Source organism: Octopus sinensis, linkage group LG9, assembly GCF_006345805.1.
Source record: "Octopus sinensis linkage group LG9, ASM634580v1, whole genome shotgun sequence".
Taxonomy (NCBI): domain Eukaryota; kingdom Metazoa; phylum Mollusca; class Cephalopoda; order Octopoda; family Octopodidae; genus Octopus; species Octopus sinensis.
The window spans coordinates 92,325,647-92,350,385 of record NC_043005.1 but is presented as its reverse complement, the minus strand read 5'-3'; the positions used below and the strand labels follow the sequence as shown (position 1 = coordinate 92,350,385).

Genomic DNA, 24,739 nt, shown 5'->3' with positions numbered 1-24,739 from the left:
TTCCCTAAAAAATTGTTTATAGAATTCCTTTTATAATGTGAAGCGTTTGAATGAAACAAGTTATCAGTGGTGTATGAGGCAAGTTCGATTAATTTGTATCATTTATTATTTTTTTTCCCCCGCAAAATGTGTCAACTACAGATCCCAGTAATCTAAGATACATAAAGGGTATTAGAGAAAGAGAGAGAGAAAGAGAGAGAGAGAGAGAGAGAGAGAGAGAGAGAGAGAAGAGGAGATGATAATTTATGACTGAATTCGGAGACAAACGGCTGCTGTGGCTTCTTCACTAGCTTCGTTCCACACCCTCAGATCGATATCAGGTTTTCGTGCCATTCTCTGCGTTCTGTCTTTCACGCTCTCCACCACCTGCTCTCTCTCTCTCTCTTACTGACTCTCTCATTCATTCATTCGTTTTTGCTCACTCTCTCTCTTTCTGATGTTTTTACATTATGGTCGATTACTGCCGAATTACTGCAACGAGTAAGTGAATTGTATTTTTATCTTTCTCAGCTTCCTCCCCGCATTTTTTTACCTCGCGAAGAGGCTTGCTTTCACACTTGCTATCCGCTTGATCTTAGATTTTAGATCTGCAGGTTTGTTTTTAAGCTGATTAATTTTGTTAAATTTTCATCAGCTCAGAAGACAAACTGATATAGATGACACTCTCAATGATGATCACAGCAACGACGACGACAGCACAGGGTGTAACAGCACTGGATCATTTGAGTACATTCCATGGATCATATTTCTATTCGATATATGCCGGTATATGACTAGTATTTTGTGAGGACACGCGCGCTCAGATGCACCAGATCATCCTCATTCCATATACGACCGCCACTACTTTCACCATCATAATCACAAACAAGCGTCATTAACGTATACCTCAAATGCATCGACAAGTTTGATTTATAACACACTTATTCTAATTGTTGGTTGTAATCATTGGATTTGTTTTTGAAAAAAAAAAAAAATGCCCACCAAATTTTATATCCAATATTTTCCATTAGAAAAATGACTACTTAAAGACATGCGGTGGTTCAAGTATGTCTGAAAAGACGATCACCTTGTAGCTGTTTCTGAGCATGGAACCAGTTTTTCGCTATTTTTGGATGTGTCAAGCCCCAAGACATCACACCCGTAACAACACATACCAACGTCTACACAAGAACCAGCGAAGGAAACAATGTAGTCATTCGATATGCTAGAAATAATAGACAAATTTCATTAATTGACCATCTTAAAAACATTAGACAATTTGACTTCTGTCGTTCTATATATATATGCATATATATAAATTTATATATATATATAAATTTATATATTTATATTTATATTTATGTATAAATTTATATATATAATATATATATATATATATATATATATATATATATATATATATATATATATATATATATACATATATATATATGCATATATAATATATATATACATATATAAATTTATATATATATATATATATATATATATATATATATTATATATATATATATATAAATTTATATATATACGTCCATCCAGATCTATATGAACATACATATATACATACATACACATATACCTATCTACTTACCTTCCTACCTACCTACCTACCTACCTACTTACCTACATGCATACATACATACAAATAAACAAACAAACGAAAAGATAGCTGGTCATGTGCGAAATGTCTTTGATAGTAGGTTTTATCAACCAGGGCTGGTCTGCAGTGGAACTGCACACAATGTTTTCCTTAGCACAAGTGCCACAAAATACCTTTATATTCAAATATACAGGTTGTATAAATATATGCACGTACATCTATGAGCTTTGAATTAATGTACTTCACTATTATTATATACAGAATTATGTGCTTACTTCTAATGATTTTTTTCTATCAGCTGTATAGATACAAATGAGTGTGCAAGAATATACTTTTAATACAAGTATGTATATTGCAAGTGTGTTTGTGTGTGTGTGTGTGTACACATGCACACACACACACATATATATACTAGCTTAAAAGCCACCCTTTCGGGTGGCTTTTAAGCTAGCTCCTGTGGAGGGCTCTTCATTGGGCCTTGGGCCCAAAATGACACTTCATGCACTATATCCTCAGGCCGACCAAAGCCTTGTGAGTGAATTTGGTAGACGAAAACTGAAAGAAGCCCGTCATATATATGTGTGTGTTTAAACTTTATTAAACTTGAACAATATTTTTCAAGCAATAAACAATTTTCATCAAAACAATGAAATAATTTGTTGACTTGGAACTTACTGCAAAGCTGCATGATAAACAACATTTTTTGTCTTCCTATTCAGGGTCAGCACAAATAGCTTGTTTCCATTCCCTACCTTTGAACAACCAACATATAGCTGGTCGTAGGCAACAATAAACTTACCTTTTAAAAGTTCAAAGATTATTCTTCTGCCGTCACTCAATTTAAAGACAATTTGATGTACGTAGGGCCTTACTTTTCCTACAAACAATTATTCATAGTAACTGGCACATATCTAAACTCCTGTTGGTAGTTTGTAGGAAAATTACACCACTGTCACTAAACACTATTTTAAAGTGTGACTTTTATGGTTTGGAATTGCTCAAAATGTATTTGACCATAAAGATATTTAAAATTTAGTATTTTTTAGTATTTGTTTTAGGTAATAATAAAATTAGTCAAATCTATTTTCATGCAGTCGGAGTGCACTAAGTTTCCATAGCTCTGACAGCCAATGGCATGAAAATAGGTCCGACAAATTTTATTAATATTTGAAAAAATATTAAGTTTGCAACATTTTTATGATACAGAGTTACGAGAGGTAATATTGTATGAGAGAGTGAGTTCAATACATATTTCAGTTCCAAATGTTATGAAGCATGTGTTATGGTTAAATTACTTGATACAGTTATGATATTTAGAGAAAGATTTTAAAAAATGTTTATTTGGGAAATTACTTTTGGAAATAGTTATAATATTTAGAGAAATATTCTTTTCAAAATGCTAGGATTAAGAAGAAAACCAAGAATGAAGAATGATAGAAGGGTCATTGAATAGTGAGAGAGGGTTAAAGCATGAGGAATAGTAGAAGTGCCATTGAATAGTGAGGGAGGGGGTTGGAGGAGTAAGGTTAAAAAAGTGTGACACACTGACATTCGCTTTCACATTTATTATTATAGAAATCTGTGGGAAAGGCATAGGTAGAAGTTCCATAAGATGCACCAGTGTAAGCTGTGGACACATAAGAGGTGCAGCAATATCAGAGGAAGGTTAACAGGGAAACTAGTTTTTGTGTGTGGAAGGTGCACAGGCACATTAAACACTAAAAATGTATAGAAAATAGACTCCATCAAATGCCTGGGTGAAAACTAGAAGTAATTGATAGCTTCCAATACATAGGTGACCAAGTCAGTAGTGTGGAGGGTGTGGGGTGTGGATGCTCTGAGAGCATAGCTGTTAGAATAAGAATGGGTTGGGCAAAGTTCAGAGAGCTCCCACCTCTGTTGGTGACAAAGGGCCTCTCCCTCAGAGTGAACAGCCATGCTACATGGCAGTGAAACATGGGCTATGACTGCCGAGGACATGCATAGGCTTGAAAGAAATGAAGCTAGTACACTTTTCTAGGTGTGTAATCTCAGTGTGCATGTATGACAGAGTGTAAGTGCCTTGAGAGAAAAGTTGGGTATAAGAGGCAGTGTACAAGAGAGATGACTGCATTGGTATGGACTTGTGATGCATATAGATGTGGACAGCTGTGTGAAGAAGTGTTGGTCTCTATTAGTGGAAGGAGACCCAGGAAAACATGGGATGAAGTTGTGAAGCATGATTTTGAATGTTGAGCCTCAATGACCAGTGACAGACCTTTGGTGATATTCTGTGCTTGAGAAGACTTGTCAAGCCAAATGAAATCATAGCTGTGGCCATTGTTGGTGTCATGTAACTGGCACCCATGCTGGTGGCATGTAAAGGGCACCTTTCAAATGTTGGGCCTCATGGAAGCAATGAAAAATGACCAAGACCTTTGGCAATATGCTGTGCTCGAGAAGACCTATGAAACCAAGTGAAATTGTAGTCGTGGCAGATACTGGTGTCACATGACTGGCACGTGAAAGCACCCGTTATTCTGTCAGAGTAGTTGGCGTTATGAAAAGCATCCCATATCCACTACACCCTACATCCATCCTCTCTCTTCTCCCTCAATTCTCCATCTTTTGCTCCCCCATATACTCTTGCCAACAACACTAGTTCCTCTCTCACCTCTCTCACTTCAACTCACCTTGTACCTTGTGATGCCACTGGGACACCTCATCACCACTATTTATCTCTAGCAGCTCCATCTCATCACTTTTACCTTATCTTCTAAATGTGAGTAGCCATGTAGCACCTTGACAAGAACCTTCTCTGCCTTCTTTTCTCATGCTTTAACCTCTCATCTCCTTGCATAAAGTTGCCCCCAAACCCTGGGGTTCATAGTCTTGTGAGCTGCGTGACAATTTCACTTGTGCTGGTGGCACAGAAAATGTACTGTAGACATACTGGTAAGGTGGTTGTCATTAGGAAGGGCATCCAGCTGTAGAAACATACATATTTCTTTACTACCCACAAGGGACTAAACACAGAGAGGACAAACAAGGACAGACAAACGGATTAAGTCGATTATATCGCCCCCAGTGCGTAACTGGTACTTATTTAATCGACCCCGAAAGGATAAAAGGCAGAGTCGACCTCAGTGGAATTTGAACTCAGAACATAACAGCAGACGAAATACCGCTAAGCATCTCACCCGATGTGCTAACGTTTCTGCCAGCTTGTCACCTAACATACCAAGCAATCACTGGGGTACAGTGTGGTCCTTGGGTCCATTGGATCTTTTCAAATCAACAAACCCATGCCAGTATGGAACATGGACATTAAATGGTAGCGATGATGATGATGATAACACACACACACATGTATGTATGTATGTATGTATATATGGTTTTTAGCTGCCAATTCTGTACAAGACATTGTAGATCTTTAGCTGGGCTAAAAAGTCACATTCGATCACAGCACCAATAACAGTTAAGCTTCGTGCAATGGCCATACTCGATAACGAGGGGGCAGCCATCATATATATATATATATGGTGTATATCATGAATATTTATGTACATGTAATGTGTGTATGGTTAACAATCCACAGACATATTATATGTACATATACATCTTTGAAATGCATCAAATTGACACAAATCTACTTTTATACATTTGTGCATGTTTGGGTTTACACATCCTTTAGCTATCAATTACTCTCAAACAGGGTTTGTAGTCATCTCTATGTAGAGGCTCATATAATTTCGTAATGCATGCATGCACACATGCAGGAACTCTCACTCACATTCAACATAGAACAGAAGAAATATGTTAAGCATTGTATTATTATATTATTAACTGGTGAAAATGTCATGGCCAGGTGAAAACATCGAACGGTTCTAGCAGCTAGGTCAAACAATATAGGATTGCAATGATGATGGTAAATGAAACAAAATGTCATGCATTTTCCTAATAAAGAGGGTGTGTCTTTTATGCTGTCATTTTTTTCTCTTTCTTTTATACATAAAGTCTAGGATTTTTGAACAATGTACTTTAGGAGGAAATTATTTACTAATTATTTCAGTTCTATTTCTTGGAAAGCAAAAAATAACATCATCATCATCATCATCATCATCATCATCGTTTGTATTAATCTTGATTAGATGTTTTTCTGTCTTTCTGTTTAATGTATCCCAATCACAAAGATACTCGTGCACTTATACAATCTCTCAACAAGTTCAAATCACACTCGGACAATTTTATCTTTCATATTACTGAGGTATCTTTATTTCCATTAGAAATTTTAAATTTATGAGATACCAATAACATGCTTTGGTTGATTAAAATTTACCCTACAAAATATTTGCTCTTGGTATTTGTCAAAAGCAACATTAGTTTAAGGCTGCTGGAATCCTGGCCAGTTCTCATTGTGGAGATCTCCGACCCTCCTATCTCCCCCCCACCCACACCTACCCATCAGACACTGCAATCTAGTGTCGCATTGTCCAATATGTTCTTTACTTTTTTGATACAGTAGGCCGTAATTTGAGAGGAATTTGGCTTTCTTATCCTCAAGATGAATGATAACACAGGGACTCCCTTGTAGGCTTGAAGCAATGTCAGTTTTAGACATGCATTGTCTGTTGTATGAAATTTGGAAAGGAGATTATATTGTATCACAGTAATTCCTTTCTCATTGACATTAGCAACAATGTAAAGCAAGTGATATGGTTCTAATGGGTAACTGAAACCGGGTTACAGACATCATCATCATTGTTTGACCGTGGTTGAGACAATGGAATTTACTATGTTACACCAGACCTCACGGTCCATCACAGCACCACGGAGGTCCTGCTGCTGGATGCCTGCATCCCTGGAGACCACATCAGGGCAGGAGAGTGTGCGCCCTCCGGCACCACGGGCAGATGGCCTCCAGAGGAGAAGAGCAGAAACCACCTCGCCCTCAGCTCCACAACACTGTCCAGCAAACCGGACTCCCCCACCCCTCACAAGACATGGTTCACTACTTATTTAATGTTTATCTTCAGCTACGTTCCATGGCACGTGTCTATGTGTAACTGGATGACATTTGATTTTGGCAATATGAGATATCAAAATTACATCATGTTGTTTCATTGTGTAGAAGTATATTTCAAAGTAATTTCAAGTTTTTCAAAGTTTTTTCAAAGTAATTTCAAGTTTTCGAAATAATTTCAAAGTAATTTCAAGTTACTTTCAAAGTAATTTCAAAGAAGTTTCAAGTATATTTCAAAGTAATGTTCTTTCATTGTGGACTCTGAATTCACTGTTATTTTAGTATATTTAGCTGCTAGAAGTTGGTTCCATGTTTTTGTTTTTTAAGAACATGTAATATGGAATATGTAAAAATGCAATAATATATTTATATTTATTTATTTCTCTGAGGCACTGAAAGCTAATACTTACTTCTAGTTTCTTGGAATGAAGTGGGTAAGAAATAAATCTCTCATTGGATAGGTTGGGGCATTCCTAGGTGATAGATAGCATTCCTGTATGATCTTGTACCACAATTATTCCCAGAAGCTAGTGTTCAGAAACATGATATAATTCTTGTAGCAGTTTAGAACCTGTAACTCATAGGTATGGAATCTAGTACCTTAACCATTCAGCCACTTTGCCTTCTCTACTTAGCATTCTATTGCAGCTACTTGAATTATTGTCTCATAGTCAAACCTGTGGTCAGAAGCATTCCTGTCATGACCATTCTGTATCTAGTATTACATTATTCAATGTATCCTTCCTTATTTAAGACAGTGGGATTTGATTCAAGGAAGATTATGCTGCTATTTCTAGCAGGTTGAGTGACTGCATAGAAGTTATTTTGCTGGCTTGTTCACTTGGAGGTTATATAGAAGCTAGAGTTAAGCATCTGTCCCATGCACTGTGTTTCTCAAAAGGATTAGCCTAACATATTGATGACCGCAAACCTATTTAGTAGTTAAACTGTAGTTTTTATGCTCCCTTACATGTTGAAGGGTTGTCCAAATTCTGCACAGACACATCAACATTCACAAACTACTGCAATGTGTTTTGCTACTACTACTACTACTACTACTACTACTACTACTACTACTACTACTACTACTACTACCACTACTCCCCCACCACCACTACTTGTTTTCAAATTTTGGCACATCATCATCATCGTTTAACGTCTGCTTTCCATGCTAGCATGGGTTGGACGATTTTGACTGAGGGCTGGCGAACCAGATGGCTGCACCAGGCTCCAATCTTGATCTGGCAGAGTTTCTACAGCTGGATGCCCTTCCTAACGCCAACCACTCCGAGAGTGTAGTGGGTGCTTTTTACGTGCCACCAGCACGGGGGCCAGTAAGGTAATGTTGGTAACGATCACGCTCAAATGGTGCAATTTCGGAGCATGGGGTTGATTAGATTGACTCCAGTGCTCAAATGGTACTTGCTTTGTCGACCCCAAAAGGATGAAAGGCAAAATCAACCCTGGCAGCATTTGAACTCAGAGTGTAAGAACAAACAAAATGTCACTTGGCATTTTGCCCAATGTGCTAATGATTCTGCCAGTATGATGCTGCTTTTACCGTTTGCAATAACAAGTTCAATTCCTCCATGGGAAATATCTTTGATGGACAGACATTCTTATATTCTAAAATTTCTCTTATAGTTGCATAACATTTGACTTTATTATGGGATAAGTCCACAAATTTTTGCTGTCACTGTTTTAACAAACTAATTATAACGAAAAGTCATGTATGACTATCATGTTTATATGCTTCAACCAGGGGCAGAAAAGATTACTGGACTATAGTTTCAGCTGTATTTGCAGTCTCATCGGCAATCCCTTACCTCACACGTAACTGGCTATTGTAAAATTGTATTTAAAATCACTATTATAATTCATTTTTAAGTATTATTTTATATTATTTTAAGGTGAATTATTATATATTTCAAGATGGTTTTGTTCAGTCCCACTGTGTGGTACGTTCTACTATACCTGGACTAACCAAAGCATTATGAGTGTATTTGACAGGGAAAGATGCTTGTCATGTGTGTGTGATGTCTTTCCCCACAATCACTTGACAACCAGAGTCAGGTTCTCCATGTTTTATAACTTAGCAGTTTGGCGAAAAAGATACCGCTAGAATAAATACCAGACTTATAAAACAAATGTAATAGGATTATTTTGTTTGACTAAAACCCTTCAAGATGGTGTCCAGCATGGCCACAGTCCAGTGAAAGAAACAAGTAATAGAAATCAGAAATTGTTAGAATATATTGCATAATATCACCTTACATTAGAATTCTTATATTCTAACATTCCAATTCTTATATTCCAATTCTTTTCAACTTCTTTTCACTGCAGAAACCTGGTTAATTCTCAAAATGTCTTCTCATTTACTACTGAGGATATCTCTCTTGGACATAGCTTCTATGCACAGGTATTTGTTGAAAAAGATTCTACTAAAATTATATTCAGTCAACAGGGATTTATTCTTCAATGTGTTTCTTTTATCTTTTACTTGTTTCAGCCATTGAACTGGAGCACTGCCATGCTGGGGTACTGCCTTGAAGGGTTTAGTCAAACGAATAAATACCAGTATTTGTTATATTTTCCCCAAGCCTGGTACTTATTCTATTGGTCTCTTTTGGCGACTTGTTTAGTTACAGGGATGTAAACACACCAACATCAGTTGTCAAGTGATGTTGGGAGTCAAACACAGACACACAAACACACACATAGATATATATACATATATATATATATAAAGCGTACGTTAAACGAACGATGATGATGATGTATATATATATATATATATATATATATATATATATATATATATACAATGGGCTTCTTTCAGTTTCCATCTACCAAATCCACTCACAAGTAGAGGCACATGGCCTAGTGGTTAGAGCAGCGGACTCATGCTTGAGGTATCGCGGATTTGAATCTCAGACTGGGCGATGTGTGTGTTTATGAGCGAAACACCTAAGCTCCACACGGCTCCGGCAGAAGGTAATGGCAAACTTCTGCTGACTCTTTTGCCACAACTTTCTCTCACTCTTTCCTCCTGCATCAAGTAGCTCACCTGCGATGGACTGGCGTCCCGTCCAGGTGGGGAACATATATGCCATGGAAACCAGAAAACCAGCCCTTATGGGCCAGGCATGGCTCAAGAAGGTACAAACAACAAAATCCACTCACAAGGCACTGGTCAGCCCGAGGCTATAGTAGAAGACACTTGCCCAAGGTGCCACGCAGTGGGACTGAACCCATGTAGTTGGTAAGCAAGCTACCTAGCAAATAACTTCCTAGATTCCTAGCCAAGTTTCGAAACTTAACTTACATTTTCAACAAGTTCCTTTTTATTTTTCTCAACATCGGCACAAAAAACTTTATGAGAGTCAACCCTCAACCTCTGATCTTTTCAAATCAAGCTTAGGTCAAAGCAGATAACAAATGAAAAATCCTTTGTTTAGCCTGACCTTATTCAGTTAGAAAAAAATTTAAATACAGAACTCAAATTTAGTTCTACCTTTTTCACTTGGCCTCTGGTAAAAAAGGAGCACTTCACGTATGGCTAGCCTCTGTGGGACTCCACAACTTCCACCCTCTTTACTTGTCAACACAGAGAGGCAAATTCTTTAACTCTTTCTTTCTCCTTCTTCCATCTTTTTCCTAGCAGTCACTCACAAATGAACTTAACTATACCTACAAAATCGACAATAGAACTAAAGCTAATTTGTGCATAACAACAACTCAGACAAGTTGTATCTTACATTGTAACAGTAAAATAAAGGCTGTATCAACTAATAATATTTTCTTCCTGTAATTTACTTGATGCACATATAACCATTATATATATATATATATTTTTACGGAGATGTACTTGCACAGCAAGTGACCTGATCTGAGACCGTGTGCTGGAACGAAAACAATTGCAGCATGGAAGGTGTTTATAAGCCAATTAAGAAACACATAAAAACCGTTAGATTCACTTCAACATTTAAATTTAATTTGTCAAAATATTTTCGTCGCTCTGAGACTGCTACCTGTTCACTGACAAAACTATATGTGACCACGTGTGTATCGTTAGCGATTTTTCTCCCTTCGTCTTCCCTTCCTTGGATCTTTCCTTTTTCTATGTTTCTGATGAAGAGCTCCGCTTGAAACATTAAATCCTCATTCTTTCTTTCCTTTCCTGAGCATCCAATAACACTATATTTGTTCCACGTCCTCATGTTGTTGTGTTTTCTCTTTGCATTTTCATGTTTGGATTAACTTTATATTCTATATCTTTGCGCAGCTGAAGATTGCTCTACATTTTAAATTGATGTAATGTTTGCATTGTTCAATTAAATGGAGTCGCATGAAATGATCGTTCTGCATTACCTCTGGATATCCTTGTTGCTTATTTTGATTATATATATATATATAGAAGGGGCTCTCTAATTTTAGTTCACCTCAGTAGTAGAGACAGTATGATAAAATACACCCACTACCCAATCTGCATAATAAGACACAAGAAGTTGTTGGTTTTTTTTTTGGTGTTGTATGTGCAGATAACATGGTGCAAAAAATGATGATGATCAGGATATGTGTGTGTGTGTGTATGTGTACATCATTGTTATAATTTTACACGCACACTCAACTACAAAGTAAACCATCCATCTTTGTTGTTGAGTATGTCATGCTTTTGGCATGGTTTTTACAGATGATGATAATCTTTCTCTCACCAACCACTATTAGTATGAATTAGGTATATTTTATCTTGTCACCAGTTCTAGAGTTATTGTCTGTAGAAGGTCCAAGGCATCTCTTCTCTCTACATAGATTTTATTCAGAGTTTCTATTCTCCTAGACATGTCTCTTCATTGTTGAGAGAAGGTTTGGCTAGTAAGGGATTCACCATGGTTGACAAGGAGCTCTGGGAATAATGGTTGTTACCATGATATGGTTGATATTCTTCTTCTTAATTTATTTTGCCCCTTGTGGAGCATAGGGCCTCAATAGTTGTTTTCCACTTTTTGCAGTCATTGCCGTGTTTCTTGGCTGCTTCCCATGTTAGGCCGGTGGTCCTGAGCTCATCCAAAATGCTCCGCTCCATGTCTGCTTTGGGCATCCTCGTTTCCTTTTCCCCTGCGGGTTTCAGTCAAGTGCTTGTCATGTCACCTTTGAGGATTCTTTCCGCAGTGTGTGTTCGATCCATCTCCATTTCCTTTGTCTAATCTGAATATGTATGGGCTCCTGGTTGGCCCTTTCCCACAGGTCGGTGTTTGGCACTCTGTCGAACCACTTCAGATGGAGGATCAGCCGGAGACATTTGTTGATGAAGGTCTGGATCTTCTTGTAGTTACTGCAGGTGGCTCTCCATGTTTCAGAGCCATACAAAAGCACAGATTTTAAGTTTGAACTAAATAAGCAGAGTTTAGTTTGAGTTGAGATGGCAGTGAACTTCCATACTGGCCGAAGAATAGTGAAGGCTTGCCAAGCCTTCTTGCTTCTTGCCGTGATGTCCTTGTCTGATCCACCTGATTTGCTGATCTTGCTACCAAGATAGTCAAACTCACTAACGTCCTCCACAGGTGCCCCCTCGATTGTGATTAGCTCTTCCTGCTTGTTGTTGCTACTCAGCACTTTTGTCTTTTCCCGGCTGATCCTCAAGTTCACTTGCCGTGAAGTTTCTATCAGGTGGTCTAACCTTATCTTGCATGTCTTGCAGGCGATGTGACAGTAGTGTGAGATCATCTGCGTAGTCCAAGTCCTCCAGCTTGTTCATCAGTGTCCACTAAATACCTTTCCTGGAGGAAAGGTATTCAGTGGACGGTTGATATTAATCATAGTTATCTGTTGGGATCACAGAGGCACTCTTTGTTAAGTGTTCCTTCTACTCTGTATCGGTTTTTATTTAAAGTTCCTGCTCTCCGTGGAAGGTTGTCTTCCATTCAGCATGTGTAGACTACATTTATTTGGTTTGCAAGATTCTTGATGTGAACTCATGTGTTGAAACAGATTTTGTATTTTGGGAAGGTCATTATGCCAATAGTAATCTGGTCTGAAATAGACCTTAAATAGAGAGGATGAGTTCATTGATGCGGTTGTGAATGATGACAAAGGACTTTGACAAACCTAGATGATTGATTCACTGACTGAATGCGTTAATTGATTAAATAATTAACTATTGAAAGAAATGAAATAGAACTAGTATGTATTATTAACATAATGACTCTCTTGAGATGCAACAAAAACAAATGACAATGTATTTCCAGCTTTATAAAATCATGGGATGGTCACAGATGAAACATTGTGATCATGGATCAACTGCAAAGAAAGAATTAAAAGCAGTCACTCATAGCAGGATTAGGACTTAGAACATAGAACAGTAAAACTAAATATTTTCTAACACTTGCAGAAGGCTGTAAGTTTTGGGAAAGTCTTCTTTTAATAAAAAAAAGACCTTAGAATTAAAAATCATATTGATATATTAATCTTGCCCTCTTCTTATGCATCATAATCGAATATTTCAAAATAAAGTCTCTCTATTGTATTATTCCAGGAAAGATGGTTGTACTCCAGTTTAAAGAGTAAAAGATCACTTAATAGATGTTACCAATGTAAAGTGGTGAAAAATACGAAGGCAAAATGTTGGCAAAATATGCATTATTTGTGAACAGCATTTTGGTGCTTGTAAGTATTACAATTCTTTCTCAGGATCAGTCGTGTCACAATTGGATATTATTTAAGTGAATCAAAACTTATAATTTAAATGAATAACCATTTACAACATATTGTTGTTCTGAGTTTTCTTCCATATATATTACTTAAATATTTGACAAAAGATTTGAGCAAGGTCGTTGCCAGTACCGCCTGACTGGCCCCATGCCGGTGGCACATAAAAGCACTCACTACAATCTCGGAGTGGTTGGCGTTAAGAAGGGCATCCAGCTGTAGAAACTCTGCCAGATCAAGATTGGAGCCGGGTGCAGCCATCTGGTTTGCCAGCCCTCAGTCAAATCGTTCAACCCATGCTAGCATGGAAAACAGACATTAAATGACGACGATGACGAATATCTGTTTTTTAGATTCTATTCTCTCACTCTCTCACTCACACCTTCTGTGTATGTGTGTATACAAACATGCATATGTATGTATGTACATACATATATACATGCATGCATGCATACATACATACATACATACACACACACACATACATACATACATACATACATACATACACACACACATACACACATACACACATACATACATACATACATACATACATACACACATACAAACATATATTCATTCATTCATTCATTCATTCATTCATTTATTCATTGCTGTGTGTAGGAATATACTTTATTGATTTAGTGATGAATTTATTGACTGTAATTTTGAACTCTATACACTCACAGATGTGTATATCTGTCTGTCTGCCTGCCTGTCTGTCTGTTATTGGCACAGGCATGGTTATATGGTAAGAGTTTTTCTTCTCAATCAGATGGTTCCAGGTTCAATCCTATTGTATGGCTCTGATGAAAACAGAAAGAAGCCCATCATTTGTGTGTGTGTGTGTGTGTGTGTGGTGTGTGTGTGTGTATTTGTGTTTGTTTCCCACCAGTACTTGATAACTGGTGTTGGTTGGTTTACATCAGCATAACTTAGTGGTTTAACAAAAGAAACTAACAGAATAAGTACCAGGCTGTAAAAAGTAAGTGTTTGGGTTGATTTGTTTGACTAAAAGACTTCAGGGCAGTTCCCCAGTGTGGTTGCAGCCCATTGACTGGAAGGAGTAATACATACATACGTACGTACGTACATATATACATACATACATACATACATATATATTTACCAAGTAAGTTAGGGGTTGTGGATCCAACCCACTAAGGGATAATATTTATCCAATATACTGTTGGTATACTACCCAAATTCTTAATACGCAAGTGTTTTTAATTGCAATGCAATTAACTTGTTTATTGTATTAAATGGGTGAAGGTAAAGAAATATTTTACCATTAATTTATAATACAAATAAGAAAATGGAGAAGCAATTTAGTTGGTTTATCAGCTTTAGGATATTAGAATGTTGACTTATTTATTCATTTAACAAAAATGAGAACCTTAATAACATACATACAAACATTATAATTCAATACATATATGATAAGAATACAATTATAAAAATCTTAATATAAATTATTGAAATCATTAAAATCACTCCTTACAGCTGTTTCAACCTATGGAGTTTTATAATTGTATCTTATATGTATTGAATTATAATGTATATATGTATGTTATTAAGGTTCTCGTTTTTGTTAAAGGAATAAATAAGTCAACAATGACTCCTAGAGAGAAATGCACAGAGCAACAACCTTTACAACTATTCATATCCCCTTGTGAACATCAAAGCACAAGATAAACATATTTCTATACTAACAACACCATGACATGCCAGATTAACAATCCCTGCCTTCCAAATATAAAGAGGAAATACCCTAAATGACAACAAGTAAAACATACCACCTACTTACATTCTTTACTGAACCCTTAAAATATTCTATAACAAAAGAAAATTGTCATACCCAATTATTAAGTTTTTAAATACTAGATTTTGAACCTTTGACCTCTATATTGTCAAAGTAAAGGATTAAATTCAATAAAACCAAAAATAACTAAAACTACTAACACTTCCTAGACCTACATACATCCTTTTTGTGAACCACTAAAAACAATCCCATGACCTGAAGAAAACACACCTAAATATACACACCTGCTTACAAAGTTTTACATACATGAATAAATCATAAACAATAATATGCAGGAGTTGATGTCTCATCTGGATGTGAAGCAATTCTGTAGGTTTTTCACCCCCTTCCACCACTATGCCAGAGCTGCATTGGCTCACCCATCAGCAACAGAACCCCTACAGAGCAGCACAAGCCCTGCTGAGTCAGATGGAACTCAGGGCCAGATGTTTCTGTCATCCTCAATGCTTAATCCTGCTGCAAAAAGGATATATGTATCTATCTTCTCATCCAACTTTCTAACCTTTCTCTTTCATCATCTCTCATCTTCAGTTTCTCAACATCTCATACTATGCCTCTTGCTTGTTAATCCTCCTCTCTACCAAATCAATCCCTCAATATCAGTTTTAGTCCTTTTTTTTTTCACCCTCATATAAAAGACTATAGAAATGAATCAAAACATATTCCACTATTCACATATCAAATAAACTTTATATCAGTTTTCTGAACTTAATATTGATTGACTTTTGTTCCTAGACATTCACCCTCACTTAGATTATAGGTTTTGTTTTCCCCCTATTATATTATATATTAACAAAGAGATATTTTTGTGCTGAGTGGTAAATATTTTATTCAGAATCTATGCTTTAAAGTTTGGTAGCTTAGCAAACCGGTTTTCAGCATTTTGATAGCTAAATAGACTAGTTGTGGAAATGGTAGCTCATCTATGTATAGACACATATTCACATACACACACACACAAACAAATGTGTATACATATACACATACATACATACATACATACATACATTTATGTATGTATGTATGTATGTATGTATGTATATTTATGTGTGTGTGTGTGTATATATATATGTATGTATATTTATGTGTGTTTGTGTATATATATATAAATAAAACATTGATCAGAGTACAAACATCAAATTCGAGTCAACAACTTTATGTATAACACCACACCTCCAGACATTTGATCATATATAAATATTACCATGGATCTTAAACATATAAAGTATACATATATAAAAACACAGAAGCTAACAAATATATATGTGAATAAAAATACAGATATATAGGACGGTCTATCAAGAAGGTATGTACAACTGACTAAAACTTCTAAAGTGTGTCATGCGACTAAAAATCTAAATAAAATAAAATATCAATTGACTAAAAATTTTTCTTACTCCTCTCAAACAAAAAAGTACGTCAAAAAAGTTCATAATACAGTTCTCTATTTAAAATCAAGTCAAACACACCTATGGCCATTTCAAGAGTTCTTGCGACAGTTTGATTACAAGTTAAAGTGCATCTCGGCAATACCACCCTCATCAGGATGAATAGGAACCTCAACATGAGGGGGTCATTGTCGAGATGCACTTTAACTCGTAATCAAACTGCAGCAATGAATTCATGAAATGGCCATAGGTATGTTTGATTTGATTTTGTGGAACTCTTTTTGCTCTTGGTCTCCAACCTACCATGGTTTTTATGGAACGAACATGCTCGGATGGTGCTCTTAGCACAGATACCAGTCATGCGGTGCTGTCATCAAATTTGATTTCGATTTCACTTGCTTCAACAAGTCTTTGCAAGCAAAGTTTAGTGTCCAATGAAGGAAAGGTGCACATAAGTGAGCTGGTTACGCCCCTGGCATAGGCCATGGGTTATGGTCTCACTTGGCTTGCCGGGTCTTCTCAAGCACAGCATATCTCCAAAGGTCTTGGTCACTAATTATTGCCTTTGTGAGGCCTAATGTTCGAAGGTCGCGCTTCACCACCGCATCCCAGGTCTTCTTGAGTCTACCTCTTCCACAGCTTCCCTCAATCGCTAGGATGTGGCACTTTTTCACACAGCTATCTTCATCCATTCTCACCACATGACCATACCAGCGCAGTCGTCACATCTGATGCTTCTTAGGTCCAAATTTTCTCTCAAGGGACTTACACTCTGTCGTGTATGCACACTGACATTACACATCCATCAGAGCATACTGGCTTCATTTCTTGCAAACTTACGCATGTCCTCAGCAGTCACGGCCCATGTTTCACTGCCATGTAGTATGGGCTGTTTATACACATGCATCATACAGTTTACCTTTTACTCTGAGCTAGAGACCCCTTTGTCACCAGCAGAGGTGCAGAGGTAAGAGCTCTCTGAACTTTGTCCAGGCTATTCTTATTTTAGCAGCTACACTTTCAGAGCATTTATATATATACATATATACATCGACATATAAATATATACATAATATGTGCATGTATATATATGCATATCATCATCACCATCATTTAACGTCTGTTTTCCATGTTAGCATGGGTTGGATGGTTTACAGGGGCCAACAAGCCAGGGGCTACGTCTGGCACCCATTTGGTTTGGCATGGTTTTTGTGGGTGGATGTCCTTCCTAACGCCACCACTTTACAGCATGAACTGGATGCTTTTACGTGATACCAACACGGTGCTGTATATATATATATATATATTATTCAAAGGAATTCCAACTCTGTTTTTTATGTTTTATTTATATTCTTTATAATATTAATGTAGAATGTAGAATATATAGTATAAATAATATATATATAATAAAATGAAATGAAGTATTGATTGTCTTATTGAATAGATGAAATATTGAATATAAAATATTAAGGGACTGGTATACTTTCTTGCATTATAGCAGTTTTAAGGTCCCAGCTTGTGACAGGAGTGTTTCAACAGTTGAAACACTCCTGTCACAAGCTGGGACCTTGAAGACTGCTATAATGCAAGAAAGTATACCAGTCCCTTAATATTTTATATTCAATATTTCATCTATTCAATAAGACAATCAATACTTCATTTCATTTTACTATATATATATTATTTATACTAGATATTCTACATTCTACATTAATATTATAAAGAATATAAATAAAACATAAAAAACAGAGTTGGAATTCCTTTGAATAATATATATCACTCTATAGACAATCATACAAACCCCTTTATATACATACATATATATATACACACACACACACACATACATACATACACACACGCACACATATATACATACATATATACACACACACACACACACACACACACACATATATGCCCACACACATACCCATTATACTCTGATTTAAATAAACTGAAAGGCAGCCCATCCTTAACATGGCTGTTTAGTTTACTAGAAATAGCAGTTATTAAACATACAAAACAGCCACTATTCTGATCTCCTAATATGCCACAAATGGGGAAAAGTCCTCTGCATTATATTAAGGGGTGAGATTAGTTGATAGCACCTGAAAATTAAATGAGAAAAAAAAAATAACTCCAACATGGTGGGGAGGAATTTCTGAGGTGCAAGTTGACTGGGAACCTGGAGCCCACCAAAACTGTTCCCAGTTGGGCCCTGCACCTCCTAAGACTGGCCCCGGTATTGTGGAATGGAACCTAGAACTACATGGTTGCTTCTTAAACCAACCTGTCATGCCTTTCAAATATTTTGTTCTTAAACTCTCCTGCACCAATTCATTCAAATTGCTTTTTTTTTACTGAGAAAGGAGACGTGCTTGCAAGTCAGGGGCTAGAGTGTGTCCGTCAGTGCCTTTATGGGAACAATTTTGTAAAAACATTGAAGGGAAAAACCAACAAGTAAAGAAAACTATATTCAATTGTTATCAATCATTTTCATAACTTTTCAAAATGTCTGTTTTTAGGTTCTGGGTTGTGTCATGGTGGCCATGAGTATGGTAACCCGTTTGCAGCGTGAAGAAATCAGTCTGTTTGAGTCGATCGATATGGATCCTGTATACTTTGTATTAGGAATGGGTGCTTTTGTTGTATTTATTAGTCTTCTTGGCTGCCTTGGAGCTTTAAGGGAAAGTGTTTGGACTCTTCATTTTGTAAGTATTTAGTTCTAAATTATACATTTTATTTTCATTTTTTTGCTTTTCAACTAAATATTACTCCTGAATTTCACTTGAAAGTGAATTTCAGAACGCATAATTCATCCTTCAATCATCTGGCATCCTAAACTGACCTGATTACAACAGTCAAGGTACCTTGGCTCTGGGGTACCTTAACCACCCAGGAGAGTTGCAATGCAAACAGTAACACAGAATGTAGCAACAGAGAGGTATCCAGGAACCATGACCTGAAAGGGGCTTGGGCCCTTAGAGTGCTGAAACATTTGCCTAAGTTTGGGGGCTTCTTCTTTGAAGACTTTCAGCTCTTCAGCTGTCCTTAGAATTTCTTATTACCTACATTTCAATTGAATTCTTTTGCTTTACAACTAAATACTACCCCTAAACCTCAGAAAATAGTCTTATTTTTTGTATGATCTTTCTCTGTTTCAGTTTATTTAGAAAATAATCAAGAATTTGGACAGATTTAGTGAAATAACTAATCATGACATAATTTAGCTAATTCACTGCCTGAGTCAACTTTACTTTTTATCATTCTGGGAAAGATAAATCACCAATCTCAGGTGGCAGATTGATAGATTTGTTAGACTGGATGCTTTGTAATGTTTGTTCCAGTTTTTTGCTTTCTGAGTTCAAGTTGTGCCATAACCTACTTGGGTGGTAAACTTAATCTGTCACCCAGTTTATCACTACCAATTGGCCCTCAGGTGTCTTTTGTAGAATTCATTCTGTTGCAAGCATTTGAGCCAGGTCTCAAATTTGAGGACACTTCTCTCTCTCTTTCTTTCTCTTACCCCTTATCTTACCCTCCTCCCTACTCTCCCCCACTCTGAGAAGGGTCATGGGCACTGCTCTTCCCTCTTGACTAAATGGTAAAAAAAAGAAAAGGTATCTAGTGTAATATCTATCTTTTCTAATTTGAATTCACTTTCTTTTTCACCATTGGCCTGCATATTTTATACTTTACTTATATAAATATATTTAAAACATAGTAACAAGTACCCTGCCCTAGCTAATTCTTTATAAATTGTTTCAGTGATATTTTCTTTTTCCCAGATGTATCTTGTTGTTTTGAAGTTTTACTCAGTTGTTGTGTAGATCTAGAGAAATATGTCTTATTGACTCTCTTGCAATTTCATATCAGTATAATTGACAACATATGCCATGATTATTACTGCATGTTCCCTATAATTGCAGTATAAATCTCTGATTAAGGCGGTGAGCTGGCAGAAGCGTTAGCACGCCGGGCGAAATGCATAGCTGTATTTCGTCTGCCGTTACGTTCTGAGTTCAAATTCCGCTGAGGTTGACTTTGCCTTTCATCCTTTTGGGATTGATAAATCAAGTACCAGTTACACACTGGGGTCGATGTAATCGACTTAATCCGTTTGTCTGTCCTTGTTTGTCCCCTCTATGTTTAGCCCCTTGTGGGTATTAAAGAAACAGATATAATTGCAGTATAAATCTCTGATACTGAGTTTGTATTCAAGAAATGAAAATTTCTAAGTATTCACCTTCTTATATGTATTTTTTTCAATTTTTTTTATCTGGTCATGATTAAAAATATTTTTCTCTCTTCATTTGAGTATCTATGGGAATAATCTTTTTTGCTATGATTTCAGTTGTAATATTTATTCTTTACAGTTCTGTATTTGTGTGATGATGATATTCTTGCTAGAAATTGTCACCTTTGTCTTTGCCCTCACACTAATGTCAAACATCCAAGGAAATATAACTCACAGTATCAGCAAAGGTATCAAACAATATGGATTGAATCAGAAAAAAGATGCTGTACTCGATGACCTTCAACAAAAGGTAAGCTTCATATATTTTTCTTACAAATATCACAAGGCCATGTATAGGGGGAGTGTATAATTGATAGTTTATTGTAGCTGTTCTTGTTGCAGCCCCAAGTTACCAGTTGTTGAACATAATCTATGACACACAGTACTCCAGGTAACATCTTCCTCTGATGAACAGATCTACTTGATATTGTAGAATTTTCTCCTTCCTCATGGAAAACCAATTTCTTTCACATTTAAACTGATTATGCTCACTAACTGCCAATGCAAGCCAGAGCTAGTTGTCCCGAGATCCTACTGTTTCTCTCATTGCTCTGTTACGGGTGTTGGGTCAATTGGGTTAGACAGTAGCTGTGAGCTGTGCAATGAAGTTAAACATTTGAAAGAGACACACGATAGTAGTAACATGCTACTTGCTATAGATTACTGCGTGGAGATTCCTGGTAGGAGAAATGATGTTTGGATTAATGAGAGCAACAAATAAGTTAAGTAAGATGCAGATGAAATCAGAGGATTTCATGGAGCAAAATATTGTAGAGTGAGGTTTCGAAAGGACAACCTGCTGAGAGCCACTGACCAGATCTGTGGCTGGTGCAAAGTCCCCTCTCGACCCAAAATAACGTGGTGGTGGAACAATGTTGTAGACTATTAGAGAAAAGAGACAGGCTTGGAAGGACTGGAAAAATGGTGCTAGCAGGGAATTGTATCAGACTGCCAAAAGGGAAGCTAGGAGACAGGTCTATTTAGCCAGAGGGGAAGCAGATAAGAAAAGATTTGCCAATGTTCTGCGTCATGAGGACCAAAGACTTGAGGTATTTTGTGTTGCAAGACAGTGTGTGAGAGAGAATCGTGATGTGGTAGGAGAGAAATGTTTGCATGATAATGGCTCACTTGCACTAAATGAGGATGCAAAGAGAGAGGCTTGGAAACGCCACTATGAAAGGTTGCTGAATAAAGAAAATGAATGGGATAAAGAGAGTCTGCCAAATGTCGACCCAACAGAGGGACCAGCTATCCGAGTTGACAGTTCCTTGGTAGTTAAGGCGATTAGAAGCATGAAGACAGGGAAAGCCCCAGGCCCATCAGGAATCACTGCAGAGATGCTCAAAATATCTGGTAGTGTCAGCTATAGCCTAGTCACCCGTATAGTTAATCAGGTGATACACAAAGGAGTCATACCCAATGTCTGGTGTAGCAGCATAATAGTCAACTGCTACAAAGGTAAAGGTGACGCCCTAGATACAAATAATTACAGAGGTATCAAGCTGTTGGATCAGGTAATGAAAGTTACGGAGAGGGTCATAGCCCGACTAATTAGAGAAAGTGTTAGTTTAGATGAGATGCAGTTTGGGTTTGTGCTAGGGAAGAGTACCACTGATGCTATATTCCTGGTAAGACAGCTGCAGGAGAAATACCTAGCCAAAGATAAACCCCTGTACTTAGCTTTCGTTGACATGGAGAAAGCCTTTGACAGGGTCCCCCGATCCCTTATCTGGTGGTCAATGAAGAAACTAGGGATAGATGAATGGTTAGTGAGAGCTGTGCGAGCCATGTACAGGGACGCTGCTAGTAAGGTGAGGGTTGGCAACGAGTACAGTGAAGAATTCAAAGTAGAGGTAGGGGTCCACCAAGGTTCAGTCCTCAGCCCCCTCCTATTTATCATAGTCCTCCAGGCAATAATGGAGGAATTCAAGACAGGATGCCTCTTGGAGCTCCTCTATGTTGATGTCCTTGCTCTAATTGCTGAGTCACTATCAGAACTGGAGGAGAAGTTTCAGGTGTGGAAGCAAGGATTAGAATCGAAGGGCCTTAGAGTCAACCTAGCTAAAACCAAAGTCCTAATAAGTAGAAAGGTAGACAAATCACAAACGCCTTCAGGTAGATGACCCTGCTCGATCTGTAGAAGAGGCGTAGGTAGAAACTCTATAAGATGCACCAAGTGTAAGCTATGGACACATAAGAGGTGCAGCAATGTCAAAGGAAGACTAACTAGGAAGATAGTTTTTGTATGTGACAGATGCTCAGGAGCAATAAACACTGAAAATGCTCTGAGACCAACTTCCGCCACATTCCAGGGAGAAAAACTAGAAGTAGTTGATAGCTTCCGTTACCTAGGTGACCAAGTCAGTAGCGAGGGCGGGTGTGCTGAAAGTGTAACTGCTAGAGTAAGAATAGCCTGGGCAAAGTTCAGTGAGCTTTTGCCTCTGCTGGTGACAAAAGGCCTCTCGCTCAGAGTAAAAGGCAGATTGTATGACGCATGTGTACGAACAGCCATGCTACATGGCAGTGAAACATGGGCCGTGACTGCTGAGGATATGCGTAAGCATGCAAGAAATGAAGCCAATATGCTCCGATGGATGTGTGATGTCAGTGTTCATACTCGACAGAGTGTAAGTACCTTGAGAGAAAAGTTGGATCTAAGAAGCATCAGTTGTGGTGTGCAAGAGAGACGTTTGCACTGGTATGGTCATGTGGCAAGAATGGATAAAGATAATTGTGTGATAAAGTGCCACACCCTAGCGGTTGAGGGAACCTGTGGAAGAGGCTGGGACGAGGTAGTGAAGCATGACCTTCGAACTTTAGGTCTCACTGAAGAAATGACTAGAGACCGAGACCTTTGGAAGTATGCTGTGCTTGAGAAGACCCGGCAGGACAAGTGAGACCATAACTCTTGGCCTCTACCTGGGATGTAGCCAGTCCACTTATGCATACCTTTCCTTCTTGGGACGCAAAACTCTACTCGTGAAGACCTGTTGAGACAAGTGAAAATCAAAATCGAACTCAAAATTGAAATCGATCAACATCAATAGAAATTGCAGCTGTGATACCAGTGCCGGTGGTACGTAAGAAAACCATCCGAACGTGGCCGTTGCCAGCCTCACCTGGCCCCCGTGCCGGTTGCACGTAAAAAGCACCATCTGATCGTGGCCGTTTGCCATCCTCATCTGGCACCTGTGCCGGTGGCACATAAAAGCACCCACTACACTCACGGAGGGCATCCAGCCATAGAAACATTGCCAGTTCAGACTGGGCCTGGTGCAGCCTTCTGGCTTCCCAGACCCCAGTTGAACCGTCCAACCCATGCTAGCATGGAAAGTGGACGCTAAACGATGATAATGATGATGATGATGATAGTCTGTAAATAAAGTAGATTTTTTTTCAGCTGTAGAAACTCTGCCAGATCAAGTTTGAGGCCTGGTGCATCCATCTGGTTCGCCAGCCCTCAGTCCAACCCATGCTAGCATGGAAAGCGGACGTTAAACAATGATGATGATGATGATGATGCCATCAATGTTATTGAAAGGCAGGTGGATGACTAATATATTTATATCCATTCTTTGTTTCTGAAGCCGATCAAGACTCACTGCTTAGATACCGAAAGCATTTCTTAAAGAATATTGTTGATAAAGTAAGCAACCATGTCGGTAATCTGAGATTCAGGATGGCTCCTATATACCTTCCATGTGCTCCCATGAGTTATGTAACTATGGAAATGTTAATGTTTCATTGTTGCACATGTCTGTGATACCCCAACAACCACAATGAAAGATCCACTATTTGTGGTTTGAAGAAATTTGATATTTTATTTATGCTGGAAAAGTTTTAACAGGCATTTGATTTGAATTTTAGTGAAGGAGGGTTGCACTTAATTAGCCTCCCTTTCTCATCTCTGTTG

The 24,739-nt window shown here is 37.6% G+C and overlaps 1 protein-coding gene across 7 annotated transcripts in view; it reads left to right on the top strand.

Moving 5' to 3' along the window:
- Positions 1–258: 258 nt before the first annotated feature.
- Positions 259–24,739, top strand: part of LOC115215844 (tetraspanin-33) — a 40,245-nt gene continuing 15,764 nt past the window's right edge. Inside the window, exons 1-5 of one of the 7 annotated variants that reach the window (XM_029785180.2) lie at positions 259–480; positions 8,949–9,024; positions 13,141–13,271; positions 19,055–19,240; positions 20,906–21,076. In XM_029785180.2, the coding sequence (XP_029641040.1) occupies positions 13,227–13,271; positions 19,055–19,240; positions 20,906–21,076 (402 nt within the window). In that variant the 5' untranslated portion in view covers positions 259–480; positions 8,949–9,024; positions 13,141–13,226. The remainder of the gene's footprint in view (positions 481–8,948; positions 9,025–13,140; positions 13,272–19,054; positions 19,241–20,905; positions 21,077–24,739) is intronic. The other 6 variants (XM_036506155.1, XM_036506154.1, XM_029785179.2 and 3 more) reach the window with 6 other exon arrangements.